Raw genomic sequence first — 23,746 nt, 5'->3', positions numbered from 1 at the left:
TTGAGAACCAGATATTCTATGGAATGCCAAAGGTGTGATAATGAAATGTATTGCAACGTACCAATGCTCTGATCAGCTGGGGAAAGATTTTGAGTTGTCATTTTTCCAAAATGAATGATGACATGTTGGCAATTAACTAGATCTATGTGATGCTGAGAATCCCTATGGGTAACTGTCCTGTATTTTTTTTTTTTTTTTGGTGCTCCTTGAATTGCTTGCCATTATTGTTTCACTTTCCCAAAAACTCCTTGTAATACCTTCTCATGTTCATAATTATTACAATTTATTTTCATGAAACAGAAATTGATACGATATTGGAATTATGTTGTTTGCCCCCATTGCATCATTTTTTTTTTTGTTCTTTATTGTGTCATAAACATTATTGATATATCTGTTTCTAGTTGTTTGGTCACTTTCTGTTGCAATACCATCTTCATAGACCCGCAAGGAAGTTATTTTGCTATAAAGAAAGCAGTAAATTATTGTATTTGTAAACAATTACATGTATGCTTGCACTACTGTGATACACACTTTCAGCTGTTTGTGCCTTGTATTTGTAGATACCACTGTGTATGACAAGTGCAATGTGAAAGATACAGGTATATTTCTTTACCTCAAGTGTGTTACTAAAATTGCCTGATAATCTGGTGGTGGGAAATGAGTTTGCCTACCAGCACATTCATGTGTTCTGGCAAAGTGCTAATGAAACTGGATATTTTCCTCTTTACCCATCTTCCATCACAGGACCAGATCAGTAATCTTGAGAAGCATACAGACAGAGGTATCGACTTTGTGGAAAAATTCAGCCATTTTGTCAAGGAGAGGCAAAAGATTGAAAATGATTATGCATCTCAACTCAAGTAAGTTTGTCTTTATTTTCACATCTCTCGCATGTTCATCCTCCATCACTTTGCCCCTTCGCATTAGTATGCAGAGCTACCACATTATGAATTTGTATTCATTTCTCACCTAAAATTATTATATTATTATTTTTTCACCTAAAATAAGAAATATACTGAATATTGAATGGGAAAGTTTTTTTTTTTCTGAAATTTTGTATAATACTCTTTATGTGCAACTTTCTATAATATGAACCATAATAGGACTTTATCATCAAAATATGCCTCTTACTGAGTACTACAATAATAATTAATGTTTGTGTATTTCTAGAGGTTGGCAACCTTGAATTTTGAGAAAGCAGTCAGTAATCATCATAACCTCTCCTCTAATCAATGTCTCTGTTCATTTTCTTTTCTCTGATTACCCTCAATATTCACTTCTTCCTCTTTCTATTTTTCCTTCTATATTCTCCTTCTCTTTCTCGTCCTCCCTGTCCATGCCTCTCCCTTTCCATTCTCTTCTTTTTCTTTCCCTCCTCCTCCTCCTCCATGTTTGTTTCTTCATAATTTTTTTTTCATCTTCTCATCATTTTACTACTCACTACTTCTACTTTTGCTTATTCAGTCTCTGAGATATTAAGTCAGAATATGGTCTCTGTCTGTCATTCTGTTTGTATGTTTGTATGTTTATATAATGTACCTGTCCATTTTATCTATGTACCTATCTATGTATCTATGCCTATCTACACTGTATCTTATCTATCTATCTATCTATCTATCCAGCCATCTATCTGTCTATCTGTCTATCAATCTATTTATCTATGTATTATCTATCTATCTATCTATCTATCTATCTATCTATCTATCTATCTATCTATCTAGATCTATATATCTATGCCTATCTACACTGTATCTATCTATCTATCCAGCCATCTATCTATCAATCTATTCACTCTATCTTTCTATCTATCTATCTATCTATCTATCTGTCTGTCTATCTATCTATCTATCTAGCTATCTATCTATCTATCTATCTATCTATGTAGATCTACATTTTTTTTGTATCTATCTATCCATCTATACTATCTGTCTGTCTATCTTTGAATCTTGCTGTATAAATTGCTCATACCATAGCAGTACAGTATGTGTTCAGATTTTAAAGCACCATTGAGGAAACACATGGTCTGCCTCATCATGGAAGTTCCCAGAGAAGAGCTCTTCCGAGAATACATGTACATGTCAAGGGTGGTGATTCATGGATTATAATCAGAGTTTTCTGAGAAAGGTGTGACCAAGTCAACCAAAGTGCTTGATACATCTGTGACAAAGTGAATATAATAAGCACTGTTAGCACTCAAACATTTACCACAAGGGATATTTGAAGTCACTTGCGTGATTGAATGTAACCAGCCCACACAAAATGTGGCAGGGGTCAGGGATGCATAAATAATGTACTTTACAGTCCAGAGATTAACAGTACTTCATTGGAACCTGAATTAGACTTCTTCTTTGTTTTTGTTTTGCGTTGTTTTTTGTTATGTGTGAATGGGGTTTGCACCAGAATCGAAAAACTGATAAAGTCTTGTGTGTGAATGGACCCACTCACGCTCATCTCAAGTCCATCCATCACCTGCCAGAAATCAATTATCAGAATGACAAAGCAGAAAAACAACAACAACAGCAACAAACAAACAAAACAATTCAAAATCAGGGGAGTGGTAAACGGATGGCATTCCTAGCCTAGTTTCCAGACCCTTCGTTGTTATTTCCCATCTGTTTTCTTACTCTAAAAGACACTGTTTTAGCATTGTGTTGGCTGTGCTGTATTTCAGAAATTGTCTAAGTTTGCTGTTTGAGCTGTATGATGACAACAAAGTGTGTGAAAAAGCACTCCAGCATACAAAAGTCTTCAAAATTATACTATCACTATCAGTACAACTGTGCACAAAGAAGTGTAGTTACCATGCTGCAATGTACATGTATGTATAAGAAACCTGCAGCTCAGACTTTTCAACCAGAAACAACGTTAATTGGTGCCTTTAAAGGACAAGTTCACCTTCATAAACATAAGGATTGAGAGAATGTAGCAATATTGGTAGAACACACCATTGAAAGTTTGAGGAAAATCAGACAATCCGTTCAAAAGTTATGAATTTTTGAAGTTTTTGTGCAGTACCCGCTGGATGAGAAGACTACTGCAGTGTGTGAATAACTTAGATGTCACATGCGTACAACAATATAAGGAAAATATAAAGAGAATTTCACAAAATTCCATCTTTTGAAAAAAGTACACATTCCCCTGACTCGTTACCGACAAATGTTGTGGGTAATACTATCCCCCCTGCCTTTAGAAAGAGGCAAGTCAAGTGCTCTTTTATTATGCGAAAAAAGTGAAAATATGTTGAATTTTCTTTTACATTTTCTTTATACTGTTGTACGCATATGACTCACAAGCTGTAGTAGTCTCCTCATCCAGCGGTTCCAACACAAAAATTTAAAAAATTCATAACTTTTGCATCGATTGTCCAATTTTCCTCAAACTTTCACTGATGTGTTCTACTAATATTGTTGCATTTTCTCAATCCTTATGTTTATGAAGGTGAACTTGTCCTTTAAGCTACAGTGTATTAAGTAGCTCCATCTTCCCGACATCCTGCATCTTAGTACATGCCGGATGGAACAGTCTCCTCTCCCCCTCCCCCTCCCCCTCCCCCTTCCCCCATGAGAATCACTTTCATTGAAAACCATGGCAAGGGAGCTGCAAGGCTTAGAAAATTTGGCAAAGTCAGATATACAGCAGGAGCACAATGAGTCTGAATGTCAGAAAAATCACAAATAATGAAACAAGGGAATAGTCATGTGACTGTAATTTTGCACATTCATTATTTCTTATTTTTTATATTAATGCAACTAACATCTGTGTCTGCCTCCCCCCCCCCAAAAAAAAAAATAAAAAAATAAAAATACAATAGAACTTGTGTTTTCTTTCATAATTTTTGATGCTTTAAAATGAATACATCAAATACATGTAGGAGAAAGTCACTGCCCTCTATAAGATTAGCATATAAAATAAAGTTACCACTTGTATATCTATTAACAAAGCAAATTTGTTCTTTATGAATACAAGAAACCTCATATTTTGGGTTTTATTCTTGATTTTTGCACAAAAGGGTTGTTTTCAACAGCTTAAAACTGTACTATACAGATGTAGGTGACATACTGCAGGTCAAATGGCAATTACCTGCTCTTTGTGTAAATGTTATGCTAAAATTTGTGTGTCACAAATATGCTGCAAAAGTAATTTTATCATAGGTATACCTACATGTACGTGCTTTCAGTTCATATGAGCTATGTATTGTGGTGTAATTTCATTTTAAACTCCAGACTGTATTTTAAAGTGTAAACAGTGACGTACATTATATGCAAACAGATGCGTCAACTAAAAACAGGCACACAGGGGCCTACTTACTATGCTGTATCTGGGCCATTGCATTCTTTTTGTGTAATGGAAAAAAATTCTGCAAAGGCAAACAAACTTCCACCCCAAAATAAAAAAAGTACATGAAAAAAGACACTATTCACGGGAGGACTGAGCAGGTTCTTTGTACAAAAAGAATGGACTATTCACTCTTCTCCCCTTTGTTGCTGTCAGTGCGCCAGTTGTGAAAGAAATTTTCCTTTTCATATTTTTGGCTTTTAAAAGTATGTACAGTTTTGGCATATAGCCTAACCTGCGTGTAACCTTCATTGCATTGTAAGAACTAGCTGTATCGTTACAATCTTTAGCAATGAAGCAAGTTGTGTACAATGTACGTATTTGAGAGGTACAGCTGTAGGCCTAAATAGGGGTACCCGGTACTAGTATTTGTGCAGGACAGTGCGTGTTTGTGGACAAAGATGTTCTATGACATGTCCTGATTAGCAGGAATCTTTTACTGTACACCAGGGCCCCATTTCATAAAAGATGTTGGGATAGCAATTTCTAGAATGGCAACATTCCATAGCAACAGCCAATCAGGAAGCTGAATTCTAATTAAGATGACACTGCATTTCAGCAAAGAGTTAGTTTTCTTGCATAGTTAGTTTTTTTATTGTTATTGTTGTTGTTGTGTGTTTGTTTGTTTGTTTGGTTTGCTTGTTTGATGAAATGGGGCCCAGGTTGTAATGATTTAAAGGCATTATTAGATATTGAGTCTGTCTCACATCCAGCTGCTGTGACAGATACGGGGAATATAAACATACACCAGCAATGAACATTACGATGTAGTTTTACTTCATACATGTACACATACTGTGACACACTCTGTGTGTTTGTCCTTGTGGGGACCTCTCTAAGGGCAGAAATGACATTGAGCTCAGCACGTGTAGTGGGGTGGCTTAGTGAAATTATCGTGACACGGCGGACAAAAGCATGATTTTTTCACCAAAGGTACTTCATGATGTACCTTCTCAAAAAATAGGGTGCTCCAAGAAAATTGATGCTGGGAAGGAGGTCAGAGGTCAAAGGTCAATGACCTTTATTTGTGAAATTGGTTTTTTGACTATTTCTCAGGTCAGGAATATCCAATCTGGATAAAACTTGGCAGGAAGAATATTGAGAACAAGTAAAATATTTTGATTGAATTTGGAGTGAATTTTCCAAAGGTAAAAGGTCAAAGGTCAATGAACTTTTTCTAAAAATCATGTTTTTGTTTATTTCTCGAGGGAGGAAGATTCAATTTTCACAAAATTTGATATGAACGTTGTATAGAAGGTACCAAGAGTATAAACCAGGGGTCAAATATAATTGTTGATTTGTGCGTTGCCATGGCAACCCAAAACTAGGGTTTTTATTGAAGTTAGTTACAGGAGGCTATTTTCCAGTTTGGAAGAGATTCCATTTGAATAGGTACAACTGATCGACGGGATGTATAGAGGTTTGAAATACTTTTCATTAGTGTTAAGTGGTATGTTGCCATGGCAACTATATATATAGATTTTGGTTAAACTTAAAGGAGACTTCAGAACTTATGAATTTGAAGAGATTTCCATCAGGGTTGGTATAATTTATCAACAAAAAAGTCGCCAGACAAAGATTTGTCACCTTTATAGCATGTGGGTTGAGTGAATGCAGCAACAATAGTAGAACACATCAGTGAGAGTTTGAGGAAAATTGGACAATCCGTTCTAAAGTAATGCATTTTTGAAGTTTCTGCTCATGCAGTCGAGGCTGGATGAGAAGACTACTATACCTTGTAATGTCACATGTGTACAACGATATAAAGAATGAATAAAGAAAATTCAACATAAATTATTTTCGCTTACAAAAGGATACTCGACTTCTCTTTCAGAAGGCAGGGGGAATAATATTACCCTTGACATACGTCAGTAGCAAGTCAAAGAAACTATGTGAACTTTATTCAAAAAGTATGGTTTTGTGAAATTCTCATTTTATTTTCCTTAGAATGTGCGCATGTGACATCATACACTGTGGTAGTCTTTTCATCCAGCCGCGACTGTGCAGATACCTGAAAAAATCATAACTTTTGAACGGATTATACGATTTTTTCCAAGCTTTCTGTGATGTGTCCTACTAATATTGTTGTATTCACTGAATCCATGTGTGCATGAAGGTGGACTTGTCCTTTAAGGACAGATTCTGAAAGAGCAGACTGTAAGCTTTAAAATGATGTATCACACAATTCAAAGGGATTCTCCTAACCTATCTAAATAATAATACCGGTACTGGAAAGAAAGCACACACTCTGGATAAGTATGAACTGAGAAAAGAGGCTGCATTGTCTATTATAGCGTTTAATCTTTACCAAGCTGTCTCATGTCAATATGTTCGTCTTTTCTCTCCCCCCCCCCCCCCTCCAATTTTCATTTGAGTTTGTCATTATTAATTTTTGATGATAAGAACGATGCCACAAGGCATTGTTTCTTAAAAATGCTTCAACTGCTCCTTCAGGTCCAAAATCTACATCAATATATATAATTTTCCTGATCTCCTCAACATTTTCCAAAAATAAAGCATACACCTTTTATGCATTGAGTCCTCCTTTTTGTGGATAATTAAAGGCAAAAACCCAAAATTAGTGCTTGAAAATTGTTCTTAAGTGTGAGTTACGGATAGAAAGAACCTCTGTAAAAATGAATCTGTATAATCAATGTTAAGTATTGTTGATAACACAAAATGTGAACAATATTTCTATGATAACATGTTTCCAGACTAAACCGTCCGCATTTATGCTTTAATGAGAAAAATACTGATATCTCTTTATATGTTTGCTTTGATTGCAAAAACTGTATAAAAATTATGGTAGGATGTCTTGTGATACAACAGGGGGGGGGGGGGCATTTCATGAAGCAGTTTGGTCAGATATTTTTCTGACAAACTGTTACAAACTACAGAAATCCTTGCATCTGATTGGCAGAGAGCAAATTTGTCCGACAACTTGTCGGACAAAATGCTTCATGAAATGCCCCCAGACCTACACATATTATGCATAAAATGTGATATCCTGAACATTTTTTTCAAGTCACTCTCCCAAAAGTGTATAGGACCTTTAAGTTTTTCTTGTTTTTGTTCCTGGCAGATTACTAGTACACAAATGCTCCAATCCATGATGACCTAACGGAAATTAAGGAAATTAAAATGAATATACTGAAAACCACAACTACAGATACTAATAACTTACTTCATTCTTCTCTCCCCACCCCACCCCTTCTTTTTGGTTTCTTGATATACTAGATCTAGCTGACTTTGATAATTGTCATTATGTAACATCATCTTCAATTGACAAGGCGAAAAACTTAACAATCATTTCATTATGCTGCTGGACTAATGGGGTTAGTTGAACTATATTGTTTTTAATGTACTATACTTTTTCCTCCTATCAATCACATGTATTTTGGTGAAATGTATTTTGACATAAAGCATCATAGAATCAACCGCCTTTGGGGTCGGGAATTTTGTCATATTATATTGTGATTTAGATTCTGCTCTATACCGATTTTGTTTTATTTCTATCAACTTTTTAAACTCCCCCATAGACTTTGTTCACCAGCCAACTACATCCCACCCTCTTTGGATAATGTGAACCAATCAAACATTGCTTTTACTTTTTAATAACATGTCTATACATAGCTATCAGACCAAAAATATTCAAACCGCTTTAAGTCTTTATGAGTGAAATTACAAATATCAATATATTTTTAAAAATATTCAAATTGTCTAAATTCAACTTCATCTATGAAAACAAACTTTTAACCTTTTTAAACATTTGAATAACCCCCATAAGAAATAAGAAACATATAGAGAGGGGAAGTGCGGACAATAAAAATTGCTTACGGGAACCAGGTAATCCCTGCGCTAAACCTATGGAATTCACACAATCTTGGAGGAAACGGGTTAAATTTGTTAGGAAATATGTATGGCAATACCCAAAACCTTAAGTTCTCAATGGAATATGCAGCTCTTCTACTGGTGAACTAGTAGTTCTGGGAGAAAAAATGAGCTGTGACATAGTCCTACACCTGGCTAAGTCATTGCCCAAGATTTAAAGTATCTGAGCCAGAGTCACATGTCACTCTTTGCCATTTCTCTACAGGAGGTAGACAGTACTAAAAAAATCCTTTACCAGAAATTATATCAAATTATTTAATGAAAAGGTGCTTAAGAAAACTGGACTATTCCAACACACCTCCCTCAGGTCTGCAACACAGACTAACCACCTGTTACCATAGGAAAACCAGTAAAAATGGTGTATTACTGTAAACATGCACATAATATGTCGTATTATGGGTCTGAATTTTAAGACTAGCAACCATGTACATTGCATTGCATTGTACAGAAACCTGGCGAATGTCCTGTGTATAGTCTTTGAATTCAGACATTATTGTTATGTACAAATTAAGGGCGTTTTCTCATTTTTTCTGTTAGCGGATTTCTTGGAGCACCCCCTAATTTTGATCTTTATATATATACAAATGTCTGAGGAAAAAATGACACTTTTGTCCGGCGTGTCACGATTATCAGTATATTTGTCACTAAGCCACCCCACTAGTGTGTCTGTTAATGGACAAACTTTCACATATTGTCAGATGGGGTCCTCAGTATGTTGTCAAGGAAAAAAACAAACAAAAACACCACAATGATTCTATGCTTTTTTTCATCACATTAAAGGGTAATTGGAATATTTCTGCGTGTTGTGTGTGTGCCATACTATACAGGTAATAGAGTTATATGTGCAAGTAGTATTAATATGATTATGCATTAATATCACAGTATTCAAGTACATGTATTTATGGTTTAATTATAATAATAGTGTTAAGTCAAGTGTTGCACCATTTCACAAATGTTCTTGCTCTCCTCTAACATCAATCAGAGGTGATCCTAGCTGGTTCAGTATGAGGTGACTGATGATATCTCTTCTTCAAGAATGATACATGCATGTATGAATTGTAGTAGACAAATATTGAGATCAATCATATCTCTTTCCCTCCCCTTTATCTTCCAGAAAACTCTACAAAAACTACCTACCCAAGAAAAAGGAGGAAGAAGAATATAAGTGAGTAGCAACAATTTGGAGTATCAGACTTAGCTGAGAAATTGTAATAAACTTATATCTTTGCAACTTATTGACAAATTGCCCTACATTGACGTAAATAAGCACTGAATTGATCGGTGTTTTCAAGTAGTAGCCATGATAAAAAATCATATGCATACATATTTGACCATGATTTTTTATCATAGCTACTACTAAAACACTGATCAATTCAGTGCTTACAAATGTACATCAATATAGGGCAATTTGTCAATAAGTTGCAATGAAAACATCTTAACGGAAGAATTTCATGAATTTGGAAAACTTTATATCTGTTTCTTATTCAGGGCATTACAAAATATATCTCTTCGAATTGGCCTATACTTTCTAAAGAGTCAGGTGCTTGTTTGCGTTACTTTCCCAAATGGTGAGGTTCAGTTGCCAGGGCAAGTGGGCTAGTAGCATCCTGATATTTAGTTAGAGGTAATTCTCTTTATGAAGGACTTTGCCAACAGAGTGACCTCATCGATGGATCCAGCAGCATGGATCTTTCCTCTACCAATGAATGTAGGGAAAAGTAACTTTCATTTGAAGATTGAAAGACAAAATGTTTGTAACAATACTGCTATGTGAACGGTCTCTTTGTGTGACAAAAAGTGGTATACATTCACTTTGTGATTGTGGGACGTGAGGAGAAAGAAGTAAAAATGTTTTTTTATTAGCATAGCAGAAAGAAGTGTACATTTTATTAGCATGAGTTTGAATATTATCAATGTTTGATCTGCTTATGAAATTGCTTGAATTTTCTATCACTTTTACCTGGTGCAAATTATTTTTCCATAGGGCCCCATATTTTTTTTTTTCATTTAAGAACAGTAACGATAACAAGTTTGCACTCTAGAAGAACAGCTAAATTATTGCTGTTTTATCCTATTATACAGTGTAGTGTACAGTGCTCCGAATATTTCTGTTAAATTTGTCACATAGTGATACAATTTATGAACTGTTTTCTTAATCAGATGTCTTTGTGCTTGCCGCATGGACAGTTGGTGCCAATGTATTTTCTTTTGCCTCTTTGATGTTTGTGCATCCCTCTCCCCCCGCCAAATCCCGACTAGGTACTCGTCGCTGAGCGCCTTCCGCCAGATTCTGCAGGAGATGAACAGCATAGCCAACCAGCACGAAATCGTGGGCGAGTCGCTCATCAACAACGTGATGAAGGAGGTGCAGGCTCTGATGCAGGAGCTGAGGGCGGAGCGCAAGAAGCACCTCCAGGACTTCAAGCAGGAGGACAGCAACCTGGAGAAATCCATCAAGAAACTGGAGAGTGTAAGGGCGCCCTCATGAGTTGATGAGTGGACAGGGGAATTGTAACAGTTTTTGTTAGAAGCCAGTCATTTGAATCATTTGAATAAAGGTTTTGCAGGGTTAAACACCCAAGTGCATTGCATGTGTGACCAAAAGAACACTTAAGAGAGGTCAACAGACCATGAAATTGCCCCTCAAGGTATTGAAAACTGGAATGGTAATAAAGCAAGTAGATCTCAAACATTACAATTCCAAATCATATAATCAATGTTCATTTGGAATTGAAATGATAGATAGTAACCATTGTAGAGTGAGATCTTTTTTTTTTAAAGAATTTGGATGTGATGTTTCATGCTTGCTTTTCTTTGTACTGCTATCAATTGTAGTTGGTAGTAATGCTGTCAAAAATTGCTACTCCTGTCGTCCTCGTATGACATGCTTTACTTACCCCTTTGTGATCTTCAGCCCAGGACTGTACCTAGCCCGTGGTTATACCTAATTCTATCCTCTAGTGGGGATATTCTACTGATGACAGCATATATTGTGACTGTGGCACACCTAATACCATGCCACACCTTCTCCAGTACCCTAGCTGTGAGGAACAGTGTACTTCTGTAGCAAAAATGACCTGATGGCTGCTAATGAGAAGGCTCTGCGATGTGCCAAGTCCTGGCCAAATATCTCATGACTATGTGTAGATGTTTAGATACGACAAAGAAGAAGACCTAATTCTTTCTTCCATGTGCAGTCTTTCATAGTCCTGTGCTATCTAGCTGTGAGACAGAAGCTGAAAAATATCATTTCTCTTCTCATTTTCCAATTCCCAACTCCGTCCTTTGCAGTGTGTAGTAAATATAAGTCTATGTTTTCGTGAGACAACCATCTGCACAGCTGAAGTGGTACAAGTTTTTCAAATAGCCACAGGTGTATAGGAAGTCCCCTTCAATAACTCATTTGATACACAATGCCCTTCCATATTAAGTCCCATTATAAAGAACACGTTATAACAAAACTCCCGTAGCAACAAAGTAAAAATTCAGGTCCCAATATGATTATCTATATATCTTTATATATTTTATTTGGTCGGCTAAAATGAAACTTTTGTATAATAATTAAAAAAAAAGAACTGCCACGTGTAAAGCTCCCTTACCTTTATGTACATTTAAAATGTTTAATCTTGAGTTTGATTTATCAAACAGGCATGCTCCCAATTTTAGAGTTAAATGTAAATGTATATGCTCTTCTGTATTTTATATTCTAAATTTTGTTTTACTGTATTTGGCTGCAGTGAGGAATGTTAAAGTTCTATCGATTTCTTTTAATTGGGAATTCCTTTTGTTTTTAATTCAGAAAAATAATTTCATATACATTATGTATAGTTCATTTAATGTTGTGCCATAGCTCAATGATTTTTCTTTTTTCTTTTTTTTTTTGGGGGGGGGGGGGGGGTTGGTCTATGTGGTATTGTTTTAGTGTCTTAAAAGTTCTATCCTGAGTTTGATGATAACATTCATACTGTGTGTTATACATCAACTGTGCCATTCCATATGAATGTATGTTATGTTAATGTTATTGTCATTTTTATTTGGCTGAGCTGAAGATATAATAATAATAATAATAATGATAATAATAATAATAATAATAACATATCTCAATACCTTGCAGACGAAGACGACATACAAGCACTCACATGAAGCCTGGGTTCAGGCCAAACTCCAGTTTGAGAGAGCAAACGATGACATGAACCAAACAAAGGCACAAGTTGAAAAGGTAAGTATTTCTTCTAATCTCTCCCTTTAAAAAATACATTTACAGGGAAATGTACCCAAACTGCGTATGTAGACATAGTGAATGTGTAAATATTGGCAGATCACATCATTGTAGTTGGAGGAAAATTTGACAATCTTTTCAAAAGTTATAAATTTGATTGAATTGAATTGAATTTGATTAGATCAATCTCTGGATAAGTAGGCTACAACAATTTGTAATCACAGAAGTGGAATGATGTAAGATATACAGAGAACTACACAATTCTCATTTTCTTAGTGCAACATTTTTATTTTTGTGAAGATTAGTGGGTGGTTCTTTACCAGACTTTTGAGAAATCTGTAGAGGTTATCACAATTTGTACACATGACTCTAGTGTCCAGGAAGGGGGTGGGGGGGGGGGGGGGGGCTATGAAGCTGAGCCCAAATACCCAGTATGTTCTCTCTTTTTTTTCTCTTTTTTTTTTTGGGGGGGGGGGGGGTGGGGGAATGCCTGGGGGGCTAGATTTTGCCTAAACTTGGCAGGAGTCATATGATTTGAATTGGCAGGATGTTAACCCGTTGAGGACAAGTCCCGAGTATACTCGGGCAGGGGTCTATGGGAAATGTGTGTCGCAGCAAAATCAGTCCATCCTCAACGGATTAAATTTGTAAGTATTACCAAGTGAGCATCCAAAGGGTAACCACCTTCTTGGTTACCATGACTCTTGTGCTGTTACTTACAGCCTTTTGAACCTGACACCGGAAGTTGCCTTTAAGATAGTGGACTGAGCTGCACTCATGTCAGTGGCGGATCCAGAGGGGGGCGCACCAGGCGCGCGCCCCCTCTTTATTTTTTGTTGAAACAAAAGAAATAAAAAGAAAAAAATGGGGGGCAAGTGTGCCCCCCTTTAATTTTGTAAAGGCGTCCGCCCTATATGGAATTCCTGGATCCGCCCCTGCCTGTGGACTCGTGAGGGAAAGAGAAGACCTCACGTAGTGCGAGTCAGACTAACTCTGACCACTACCGGGAAGTGAAAGTGATCCTTCCTGTGTGTTGCCTTGGAGCACATTGTACTCTGAGTGGCTAACATGCTTGGTAGTGGTTTCAATCCCACACGGTATAATGAAAAGTCTGGTTAAAGGAACACATCAAATTCCAACGGATGTCATGAATGCAGCCCATATGGCAGCCTCAGTGATAGCCAGTCATACATGTAGCTTATGAACACAGTTTGTTTGGTTGGTGATGCTTGCTTATAAATGTACTTTGCTCTCTTAACCTGTTGACTCCCAAGCCATCTAATCCCATAGATATAGACACAGGGTGAGTTCTATGAAGGAAGTGAACACACAGGTGCAGTTTCCTGTAGTTGTGTCTGTCTTGCACGGGGAAAGGATGCAGGACCATGCTGATATCAGGCCCTAGCCCCAGATATAGGAAATCGTGTTACCACCTGTGCACGTATGCAAGAATAAGAAGGCTTCAATGACATTGAGAGGAAAGAATGGAAAATATATTGAGACAATGTACACATCATTCCAGGACCCTGTTTCATAAAGTTGTTAGCAAAGTTACACACAGCTATAAGAACGACTTGGTAATAAGTATGGCAAGTCAGGTGGGTTTCCTAATCATTGTTAATTTCAATACCTAAAGTTGAAATTTGCAGATGATAACGATTATTCTTACATGTTAACACATGTTTCTAGTTAAAAGTGTACTTTTGCCCCAATGTAGATGATTAATATTGACATACAGTCGTACTTTGTTAAAACGTATTTACTAAGGGGAAAAAAAATGGGCCACATTCCAGTCGTTTGTAAAGTCATGCGTAACTTTACGAACAGCTTTATGAAACAGGGCCCAGGACATCTTTCCCTGTCAAAAGAGAGATATGAACAACTGTAATTTCAATTTCAAAAAAGAAATTGGAAGAATATCATGATTATGTCAAGACACAAATTTGGTATTTCATTCCAATTCATTCCTACCAGTAACATGTACATACCACCTGATTAAATGGCTTTCATTTTTTTTTTTTTTTTTAAAGTGCTATTCCCTATCCTTGGTGTGCTCAGTGGTAACAAAATGGCTTTTCCCTGTTTAAGCTGTCATAATTCTCCCTTTTGAATTAATTCTACAGTCAAACTGAACTCTGTACTGTTGCTTCAATCCTAAGTTCCACTCAGAACGATGTGGTAGATTACAGCTGACTTAACCCGACTTTGACACTGGTAATGGAATACCAGCAGTAGATCCTGCTCGTAGCAAAACTCCATAAAGTCATCAATCAATTAGCAAACCAGAGACCAGAACCTTACGAGTGATAGTACTTTATAGCACTTTATTCTCCTAATGACAGACTTGATCAGTGGCCTGATCTATCATGTGTAATGGTTGCATCACTGCTATTTTCTAGATGCATCTATTCAGAAATGTGTGCCTAAAACTGATTAATTACTGAATGGAACGATTTATTCATGAAGTGATATTAATATAATTGATCTATCTGTTTCATTCATTCATTCCTAAATTTGTTTGTTCTTTCAGTCACTTATTTTTCAATCCTATCTGTCTACGTATCTATCTAGATTTAATTGTATATAAATTACATGTGTACACATACCCAGTTATCAATATATTTTTCATTTCAAATGAATATTAATGTATGTTATGCATTCATTTATGCAATGAAATGTCCACTTACATGACCTTTCTTTCTTACAGTACCGGCAAACTATGAATGCCAAAAACCAACAGAAATGCGAGTGCAAGGATAACTACATTCTTCAACTAGATCACACGAACAAGGACCAGCGTGATTTCTACTACACTAAAATCCCACAAATATTCAACGTAAGTAACCTTTGCATTTATATACTAATTATATCTCAGATTCTTTCTTCTTCTTCTTTTTTTTTGGTATGTGTGTGTACATGTATGTGTTAGTGTGTATTCTTTGGGTCTTTTACAATTTTACTCTTATTATCAGTAATGAGTAAGGATTGTTTTGACAGCATTAAAATAGCAACAGAAATAGAATGTATGTTAATTGAGCAAAATTGCTTTCAAATGCATTTATTGATTCTATCTTTCATGTCATCACATTTTAGGGATAAAGAATTGGTATGTTTACATGAAATGAAGACTGCAGTTTAGTTTCCAAAATGTGTAATCCCACATGTAGTAATCCAAGAGGGCAGAATGCTAAAGTATTTGAAGGGGTATTTCCTTTCATTTGCATGTGGCAGAAAATTCAAGAGATGGACGAGAGACGGATTCAGCGGCTGGGCGAGTTCTACAAAGTCTTTGCGGAGGGTCATCGGCATGTCATTCCTCTCATCAACAACTGTCTGGACACAATGACCGCTGAGGCAGAAAAAATAGACTCAGCAGCTGTAAGTATATTCTCTGCTGCCTTATCTCAATGGGAGACTTTCTCTTCCCTTGTCTTTGTTATGTCTAGATGTTCTGTGACATTTTTCTAAGTCTTGACACTTGTGTCCTTCTTCCATCAGTGGGTCTAGAATAAATCATTTTGCTGTGTACTGTGCAGGACATGCTTATTGTTAGCTTTGGGGAGGGAGAAAACAAAACAAAACAAAACAGATTAGGTAGTAAGATTTCTAACAGACCAATATTCATAATAATTCATAATGATGTAGCTGTAAAAGTGCTCTGTAGTTAATTTGAGTTCTTATTTCATTGGAATTTATTGGGAACTGATCAATATTTGATTCGTGTTTATATAGTCATCTCCTCCTAACCAGCTCTTGTATAATACAACAGCAAAATATGCAGACTCTGTTTGATACTGAGCACATTATAAAACATGTGCATGCAATTATATTCTTTTATGATAAGTCATACAGATGTAGTTGTAATGATTACGTAATGTCACCTTTCAAGGTCGTTTTTTCATTGTTGATTAATCATGACTGTGTATGCTTGCTTCTCTATAGATGTCTGCTTTCAGACTATTTTAAAGTGACAGAAAAGTAATACCTTACACATCAAAAACAAACCCTAGACTCATGAACAGAGTCAGACAAAGGTATGTCAAAATCTATCAATAAGAGAGTTCAAAATTGTGTAAACAAAGGAGCTCCTCTTCTAAATATGTCTCTTATACTCTTTAACATCTGATGACATGTATCTTTTTCCATCGAAAAGGCAGTTCAAATTGAATTAGTGAGAAAAAGGAACTACTCCTAGAACTCTTCATCTTTTATGCATATCCAGCATCTGATATCATGTGTGAAAAGAGATCTTAAAGTTTCAGCTTTGCGTATTAAAATGAATGATAAATGCTCAGGGAAATATGAATGTCCGGTATTTAATCCATTTATGTCATGTATCTAACACATCCTCCCCTTTCTTCCTCCTGAGTAGCCAAGTTCTCCTGTGCCGTCTGTCAAGTGTCTATTCTCCGTTCAAGTCACCTTCTTTCATTTTCCTCTTATGTCAGTTCCTGTATCACGAAGTACACTGTGTATCTCCTTCAGTATGTGTTAATTCTTAATATAGTATCAACTCCCTGTAGCCAGACACAACTTGGTTGGATGGCGAGCTGACGGGTATTCACGGCCAAAACTCAAAGAAATGATTTTATTTCTTTTTTCAGTGCACATTAAAAAATTTGCATAATTGAAGGGCTCATTTCTATGTACCTAAAGTTAGACACAAAGGTAAAGTCAGACACAAGCTTAATAATGCATGTGTATGTCAGGAGGTTTTGTTCTAATTTCCTCTTCACAATGATTTTGGGTATGAAATACATGTAATATTCTTCAAATTTTGCATGGCAAGTCCATAGATTGATATCCAAAGTTGACGGGAAAAAAAAAGTAATGAGAAATGGCATTCAAGAAAAATATCATGTCATTTCTTAAATGCAGAAGCAGAGAAAAGAAAAAAAAACAAACGCCAAAGTGCTAGTATATCAGTAAAGTGTTAAAAATAGCTTGACTACAAATATATTATTATTTATGGGTGCTTTCACTTTCTTTTCTGTACCATGGGTTGCGTGAGATTTCATGGGTAGGCCTATGTACATTCATTGGGAAAGACCCCTTCAGTGCTCAAAGGATAGAAAACACCCTGACGTTGAATTTCTCTATCTTCCAGGCATGCTGGTGAATTGAATATGCTGCCTTAAGACTGTTGTGGTAATATTCATGTACATTTCTTGATTCTGTTTTTGATTTGATGACATGCCGGCCAACTTTTTCCTCATAGGATGCAAGGTTGACGATAGAAAGGTTCAAAACGGGGCATGCCCCGCCCGACGACATCCCCCAGGTCGACTACGACGACATGCAGCGCAAGGAGTCGGACATCGATACCCTCTCCGTTCACAGCCTCAAGGACCACGTCAACAACGGCACGGGATCCATGGCAATGCGCAAGCGCAAGAATAAAGGCACCATTTTTGGCATGTTTGGCAAAAAGGTACACATGCTAACCCCACTCGTACCCCAAGTCTCTTAATATCAAGATTCTCACCTTCCCTTTTGTTGTTACTCTCTCCCTTTTCTATTACTCTCTCTATCTTTTCCTATCACCCTCTCCCTTTCTACCCCTCTTCCTCTCTACGTGCCCCGCCCTCCTAACAACCCAGGATTCCAAGAGGACTATTGATAAGTTCAAGTCGGGGTTGATTCCTCCCGACGACTTCCCCATGCAAGATTTGGATGAGCCCAGCCCTAGTGAGCCCGAACCTGACACTGTGTCTCAGACCAGCGTAGGCAGCGCAAATGGGGTCGCCCCCGGCTTTAAGAAAGAAAAAAAGCGTGGTGGTATCTTTAATATCAGAAAGAAAGTAAGTACTTTTGAAGATATGTGTCGCAAAGAGAAACGAAACAAAAAAGAGATCAGAATGACCGATCTAACACATGAAATGAAAGGAAATGCTTTCCTCCATATATATCTATTCAAAATGACATCTTCAGATCAGCTGCCTTTTAACAGAAAAGCAGTTATATGTTTTATTTTATTTGTGTTTTTTCTTTGTACTGGTGCTATGCAAGTCCATCCATTCATATGACACAGCTTCAAAAGTGCATTTTTCTTTGAGTTCCAATTTCGTTCAATATTCATGGGAGACCACGCATATTACTGGCCTTGATATGAATGCTACATGGCTCATTGGATGGCTATGAGTTCCCATCATTTTTCTGCAACTTCTGTTTCCTATTACCGTCTAAACCTTGCATATTTTGTTTTGTTTCTTCTCAGCCATTTTGTTTTTGTTGTCTTATGATTTGCGTCATTTTTTCAGGGAAATTATATTCAATTTTGTAGCCATGATCATAGTACATGTATTCTTGCAACACCATGCTGATAAGATATATATATATAATGTTGCACACACACTAAATATCATTATTCAGTAACACACCTCAGCACCAATAATTACAACTAATGAATTTTGTGCATTCTCATACACATCATTTTTTCAGAAGATAATCATATGATAGCAATTAGATCACTGACTGTCACATCCAGGCACATCATACATCAATTTTGCACATGATCAAATATCAAAATTAAAGGGAAATGCTAGCCACAGTAGATCATAGTTTTCCACCATCCACAAATGATCATTGTATTCTTGATATTTTTAGAATTCAAAAAAAGAAAGAAATTTATTTAAATCAGTTATGAATCAAAAGAGAAAAAAACTTTTTAAAAAGCATTCTTTTTGTGTTGCAAAAATTTCCCCAGCTCATAGCTGATGATATATTGAACCAATGATGGATGATGCCGTATTTAGCAAAGTAACACTGAAATATCACCGTCATTTCCATGTAATGTGAGAGTGCAGGGTAAAAAGGGGTTTCCCCTTCTCCTACTGAACTGCACATTGTACACATCTTACTTGGCTGAACAACTTCCTAGAATCCAATGATGAACACTGCTGGATGGAGGTTTCTCAGCAGCAAAAGCAAATGTACAACCACAAGAGCTGTGTATTCATCCCATTTAAAATATGCAACAGGTTAAAGAGATGACTTAGATTCTGATTTTTTTTTTTTTTTTTTGTACAAAACACTGTTCAGTATTCATAAACATCCACCGAAAAAAACCCACAAAACAAACAGAAGTACCAATTCTAATGTTTAGATTATGCAATCAGATGAGAATTAGGGTTGATGGATTAAACACATGCATACAAATCATGCTCTGTAAGATAGTTTTCCTTCTGTTTTTAGAATTAGAATTTTTATGAACTGATTCTTATCAATTGATCCATGTAAAATCTCTTTAAATGGAGTAACAGCTTCAGAGACAAGAGTGCTTTCGTTATGGAGTCAGTTGTGCTTTCGTAACCATGCACTCATGAATGTCATGTGATTGCTTTAAAACCAGACAGTCCCCATAAAGAAGGGTGTCAAATGGCATGTGATTTAGAGGTAGAAGGAAAGTATGAGAGTAGCCACTCTGTGTAAGCGCTGGGAAACAAAAACAATAGGCTTGTAAAAACGATTTAAAGGGAGATACCAAGTCTCATTCAAGTTGACTACCATGAATAGACTGGTATTAGACTTATGGAAGCTTACATAAATTTAGATCACAGATAAAAACATGTTAGACATGATATCAGAATTCGCTTGCTTTTTAATCTAAGATCTGATTATCAAGAAACACTTACACTTCTGTCTGTTTGATTGTATTCTATTTATCAGACAAAACTTGAATATGGAGCAGAATTTTCCTTTGATACACACTCTCTGGGCAGTATTGGTTTATACATCACTTTTGAGTTGACAAGGAAACGATAACACAAGTTTTACATTGCACAGTAGTTGTAGAACTGATGCAGCATGCATTTCCCTCTCATAAATCGTGCAATCTTCAATTCATACTGCATTAAAATTGCAGCACAGCAAACATTTTCCAGTGCCTAGAAACACATGTATACATTGGTAGAAAGTAATATCATAGAAGCTGTAGCTAGTGCCAGCTAGTCAGTAGATGTTCTGGGGTAGTGGTTATAAGCAGTTACATTTGTTCTCCCTCCCTTCTCTTTCCCCCAACTCTTGCCACCTTTAAAATCAAACTCTCCATTTTTTTGGAAGATATTGCAGGAGTTTCATAACAGAAATAAGTCAGTTGACTAGATTAGCAGAAGAGAATGTGCCCCCCCCCCCCCCCCAGGAGAAATGTTGATTTCGTGAAGGCAGTACAGATTGTACAAAATAGATCAGCAAAAGTTATAATAATTTGCTTGACTTTTTGAGAAAAATTATGTCAGTTTGAATGTCAGGAGGCCATCTGCAATTGCATTCTACAAGCCTTGTGGAATGCCATTCCTGCTCACATGACCAGATATTGAAGAACATAGTGCAGTTCTTCAAAACTGTTCTTTTTCTCAATCAACTGCGCATTGCATTTGATTTTATACAAGAACAAGGTCGTGAAGAAAACATACCATTCCCGTGTATGGTCACAAGGCTGATAATTTCTGTCCTGGTAACAGTAATTCAAAATTTTTCAGTTCATGCACCTCACAAGAGGCTACTGTAGATTGTAGAACAATGTGACAGACACATAGATGTAGATCCATTTATCATTATGACTGTAAAAGTGGAAAGATTTACGTGATTGATTTTTTCCACTTGGCAGAATAGGATATGTTTCGCGTGTTTTACTGTAGTGTTGTGGACAGTCACGCTGATTGAGTGAGTATTTCAAACAGCTCAATGCTGCCAAGACAGCTAAGGGTTTTGGCAGCACATACTATGGTAAACAGTAACTGGCCCACGCTATGACAGTAAATTCACTCACAATACAGGACTAGCAAACGTGAAGAAAATTACAAATACATGTAAAGTAGCAGTTGATGTTCGTATATGATATATCCACCTTGAAATTAAAAATGTATAGGAATGTTACATATAACAAGCAAAAAATTAGCGTGCTTTTATTTTCGCGCTAGCTTGATATTGCACAAAATACGTGAAAATTTCCACAAAAAAGGAGAAAATTCCACTTTTACAGTATTTCATAATTGAATGAGATTTTGTGTTGAATATCACAAATACATCATACAGTACTTGTAGAAATCCACTGTCAAATTACTTCAAAATCAATGCGATGCACACATATAGGTTTAATAGTCAGATACACAATTTACATGCATGAAATTATTTGTATCTATGAGATCGTGTGAAATTGTTGATGCATAATTTTAGTTCCATCATATATCATGAAGATAAAGCCCAACCATTAGTGCTAACCTTCATTTTTGAAACATTGGTGCTGTATGCAGTCATTTTTTCCAATAGTAATCTGGTAAGAAGCTGGTAATATGAATGACTCTATGCCTATTCCTTATATAAATATGTTCCTACTGCAAGCTCCAGCATAGTTATGGTAATGAAATTATATTTTCTTGCTCCATAAGTTCAAATTGGGTGTTTCCCACAATTTTTGCTTATTTTCAGTTTGTTTGCTGGTGGAGATTTGTAATCCTATGCTTACTATAAGAAACTATTGGAGCTCATTTTCACCCATAAAGAACCAATATTCACTTGTGGGGCAAGAATATTTTTTTCATTTCCAGTTTTGTTTTGGGTTTTTTTTTATTACAGAAAGAAGGCAGGATTAAGATTTTTTTGATATTTCATCATTTTACTGAGTTAATTTCATCCTCTCTTTTTTTTGTCTCTATGCTCGAGATCAATATTAATTCTGTGCTTTCCTCCTGACCGATGCAGTTATGTTTTTTGAGAAGACTAACTCCTTTACAAGAATTAATCCAGCTATAAACAAAGCATTTTCATTGTAATTACAGTGCTTCTTTTTTTTATAGAACGTATTTTAGCATGAGAAAGCTGTTGTGCTAAAAAGCCAAAAAGTAACAAAATTGGCAAAAACTAACAAACACCCTGTCATGACGTCTAACTTCAACATGACCATATTGTCTCAAATATATGTGATCATTTCAGCTGTTGAGTACCATTTTTGTTCTAATTGTTACAGCAAGGGGCAGAGACCTCGTGTGGAGGTGTTTCATGTATATTTCGTGTCACTCTCTGTTTTATGAAGTTATAAGTCTATGTGTTTAGGTGCTTCCTGTATAAAACTGTACTTTTTTGTGCATTACCACGTCAGTGTGCGCAAATGTGGAGTACATGTCAGCGTTTTGAGATGTAGAGACAAAAAATGAGATCTCCTGGTTAAAAGTCTCTCTGTATTTTTGTTTTTTATTTTCTTTTTATCTGATTTTTGGCAGGGACTCGGCCGTGAGGTGAGAATAGAAGTTATTTGTCACATGTGCAACTCCATGTACATGTAATCATTTATAGTTACATACCTTGTTGTATATCATAACATGTAGTCACCAGGTATAGAGGTTGGTAACTGACAAGATTGCTTAATCCCAAGAGCATACATTACAAAGTTATTGGACCGTTGGTGTGCCCATATTCAGCAGCAACATTGTGTGGAGAGAATATGTTTTTAATGTCTTCATTGCCATACCAAATTAAGGCCGAGTGCAGTGTCTGCTGGTCAGTGCAGTGTCTGCTGGTCAGTGCTGTATCTGTTGGTCAGTGCTGTATCTTTTATCGGGGGAACAGCGCCATCATACTCCTGCTCCCTATTTGAGGAATCAAAGCTTATTTCCATCTCGGCTCAGATTTAGTAGCAATTGTGAATCTGCATTGTAATTTTGTTGCAATTTCAGTTTGTACGAAAGCCCTGATGAGGGATATGAAATCTTCATAAACAGCAGATGCAAAATTATGATTTATTCATTTTTGTCCGACTATGAAACAATATGACAAATAGAGCGAGCTGCACTTTGGAGCCAAAATTCAGTTGTTAATTTGATCACAACCACCAGTGTAGCATTTAGTCGGTGTAAGTTGTCATTCTAACCCCAGACCTTCTCACACTGCACACAATTGGCACTGTATGGTACCTGGAGTATTTTAAGCAAACTGACCAACCATCCTTTGGCACATCAAAGGCTAATAAACAGCCTTGAATCATTCTTCGTCCATACATAGCTCTCTCATGTCATGCTACTGAAGTGGAAACTAAGATTCCTCAAAATCCCAAGTGGCACTGTAGAGTCAACCATAGATACCCATTAATCTGACTGTTGAATGATGCCTTCTTAATGATCATTTTCAACCAATTCCATTGCAAATTTTAGTGATAATTGAAAATGCCAACACTTAGTTCCTGGTCTGAAATAGCCACCACCTCATCAGTCAATGGATCAAAAGACTGGATTTACCATTTGTGTGAAGCCTATCTGTTGTGAGCATAAACTTTATACGAAAGATTGTGTCTGCACCATGCAGCAA

At 36.4% G+C, this 23,746-nt stretch overlaps 1 protein-coding gene across 1 annotated transcript in view; it reads left to right on the top strand.

Moving 5' to 3' along the window:
• Positions 1-23,746, top strand: part of LOC139733353 (cdc42-interacting protein 4-like) — a 118,918-nt gene that overhangs the window by 52,081 nt on the left and 43,091 nt on the right. Inside the window, exons 2-9 of the mRNA XM_071644189.1 lie at positions 745-860; positions 9,341-9,391; positions 10,486-10,696; positions 12,341-12,445; positions 15,153-15,281; positions 15,677-15,823; positions 17,664-17,876; positions 22,666-22,680. Of these exons, the coding sequence (XP_071500290.1) occupies positions 745-860; positions 9,341-9,391; positions 10,486-10,696; positions 12,341-12,445; positions 15,153-15,281; positions 15,677-15,823; positions 17,664-17,876; positions 22,666-22,680 (987 nt within the window). The remainder of the gene's footprint in view (positions 1-744; positions 861-9,340; positions 9,392-10,485; positions 10,697-12,340; positions 12,446-15,152; positions 15,282-15,676; positions 15,824-17,663; positions 17,877-22,665; positions 22,681-23,746) is intronic.

Source organism: Diadema antillarum, unplaced genomic scaffold, assembly GCF_040938485.1.
Source record: "Diadema antillarum isolate AM-2024a unplaced genomic scaffold, OU_Dant_1.0 seq00000472_RagTag, whole genome shotgun sequence".
Classification (NCBI taxonomy): domain Eukaryota; kingdom Metazoa; phylum Echinodermata; class Echinoidea; order Diadematoida; family Diadematidae; genus Diadema; species Diadema antillarum.
This window is presented reverse-complemented; position numbering and strand designations above follow the sequence as displayed.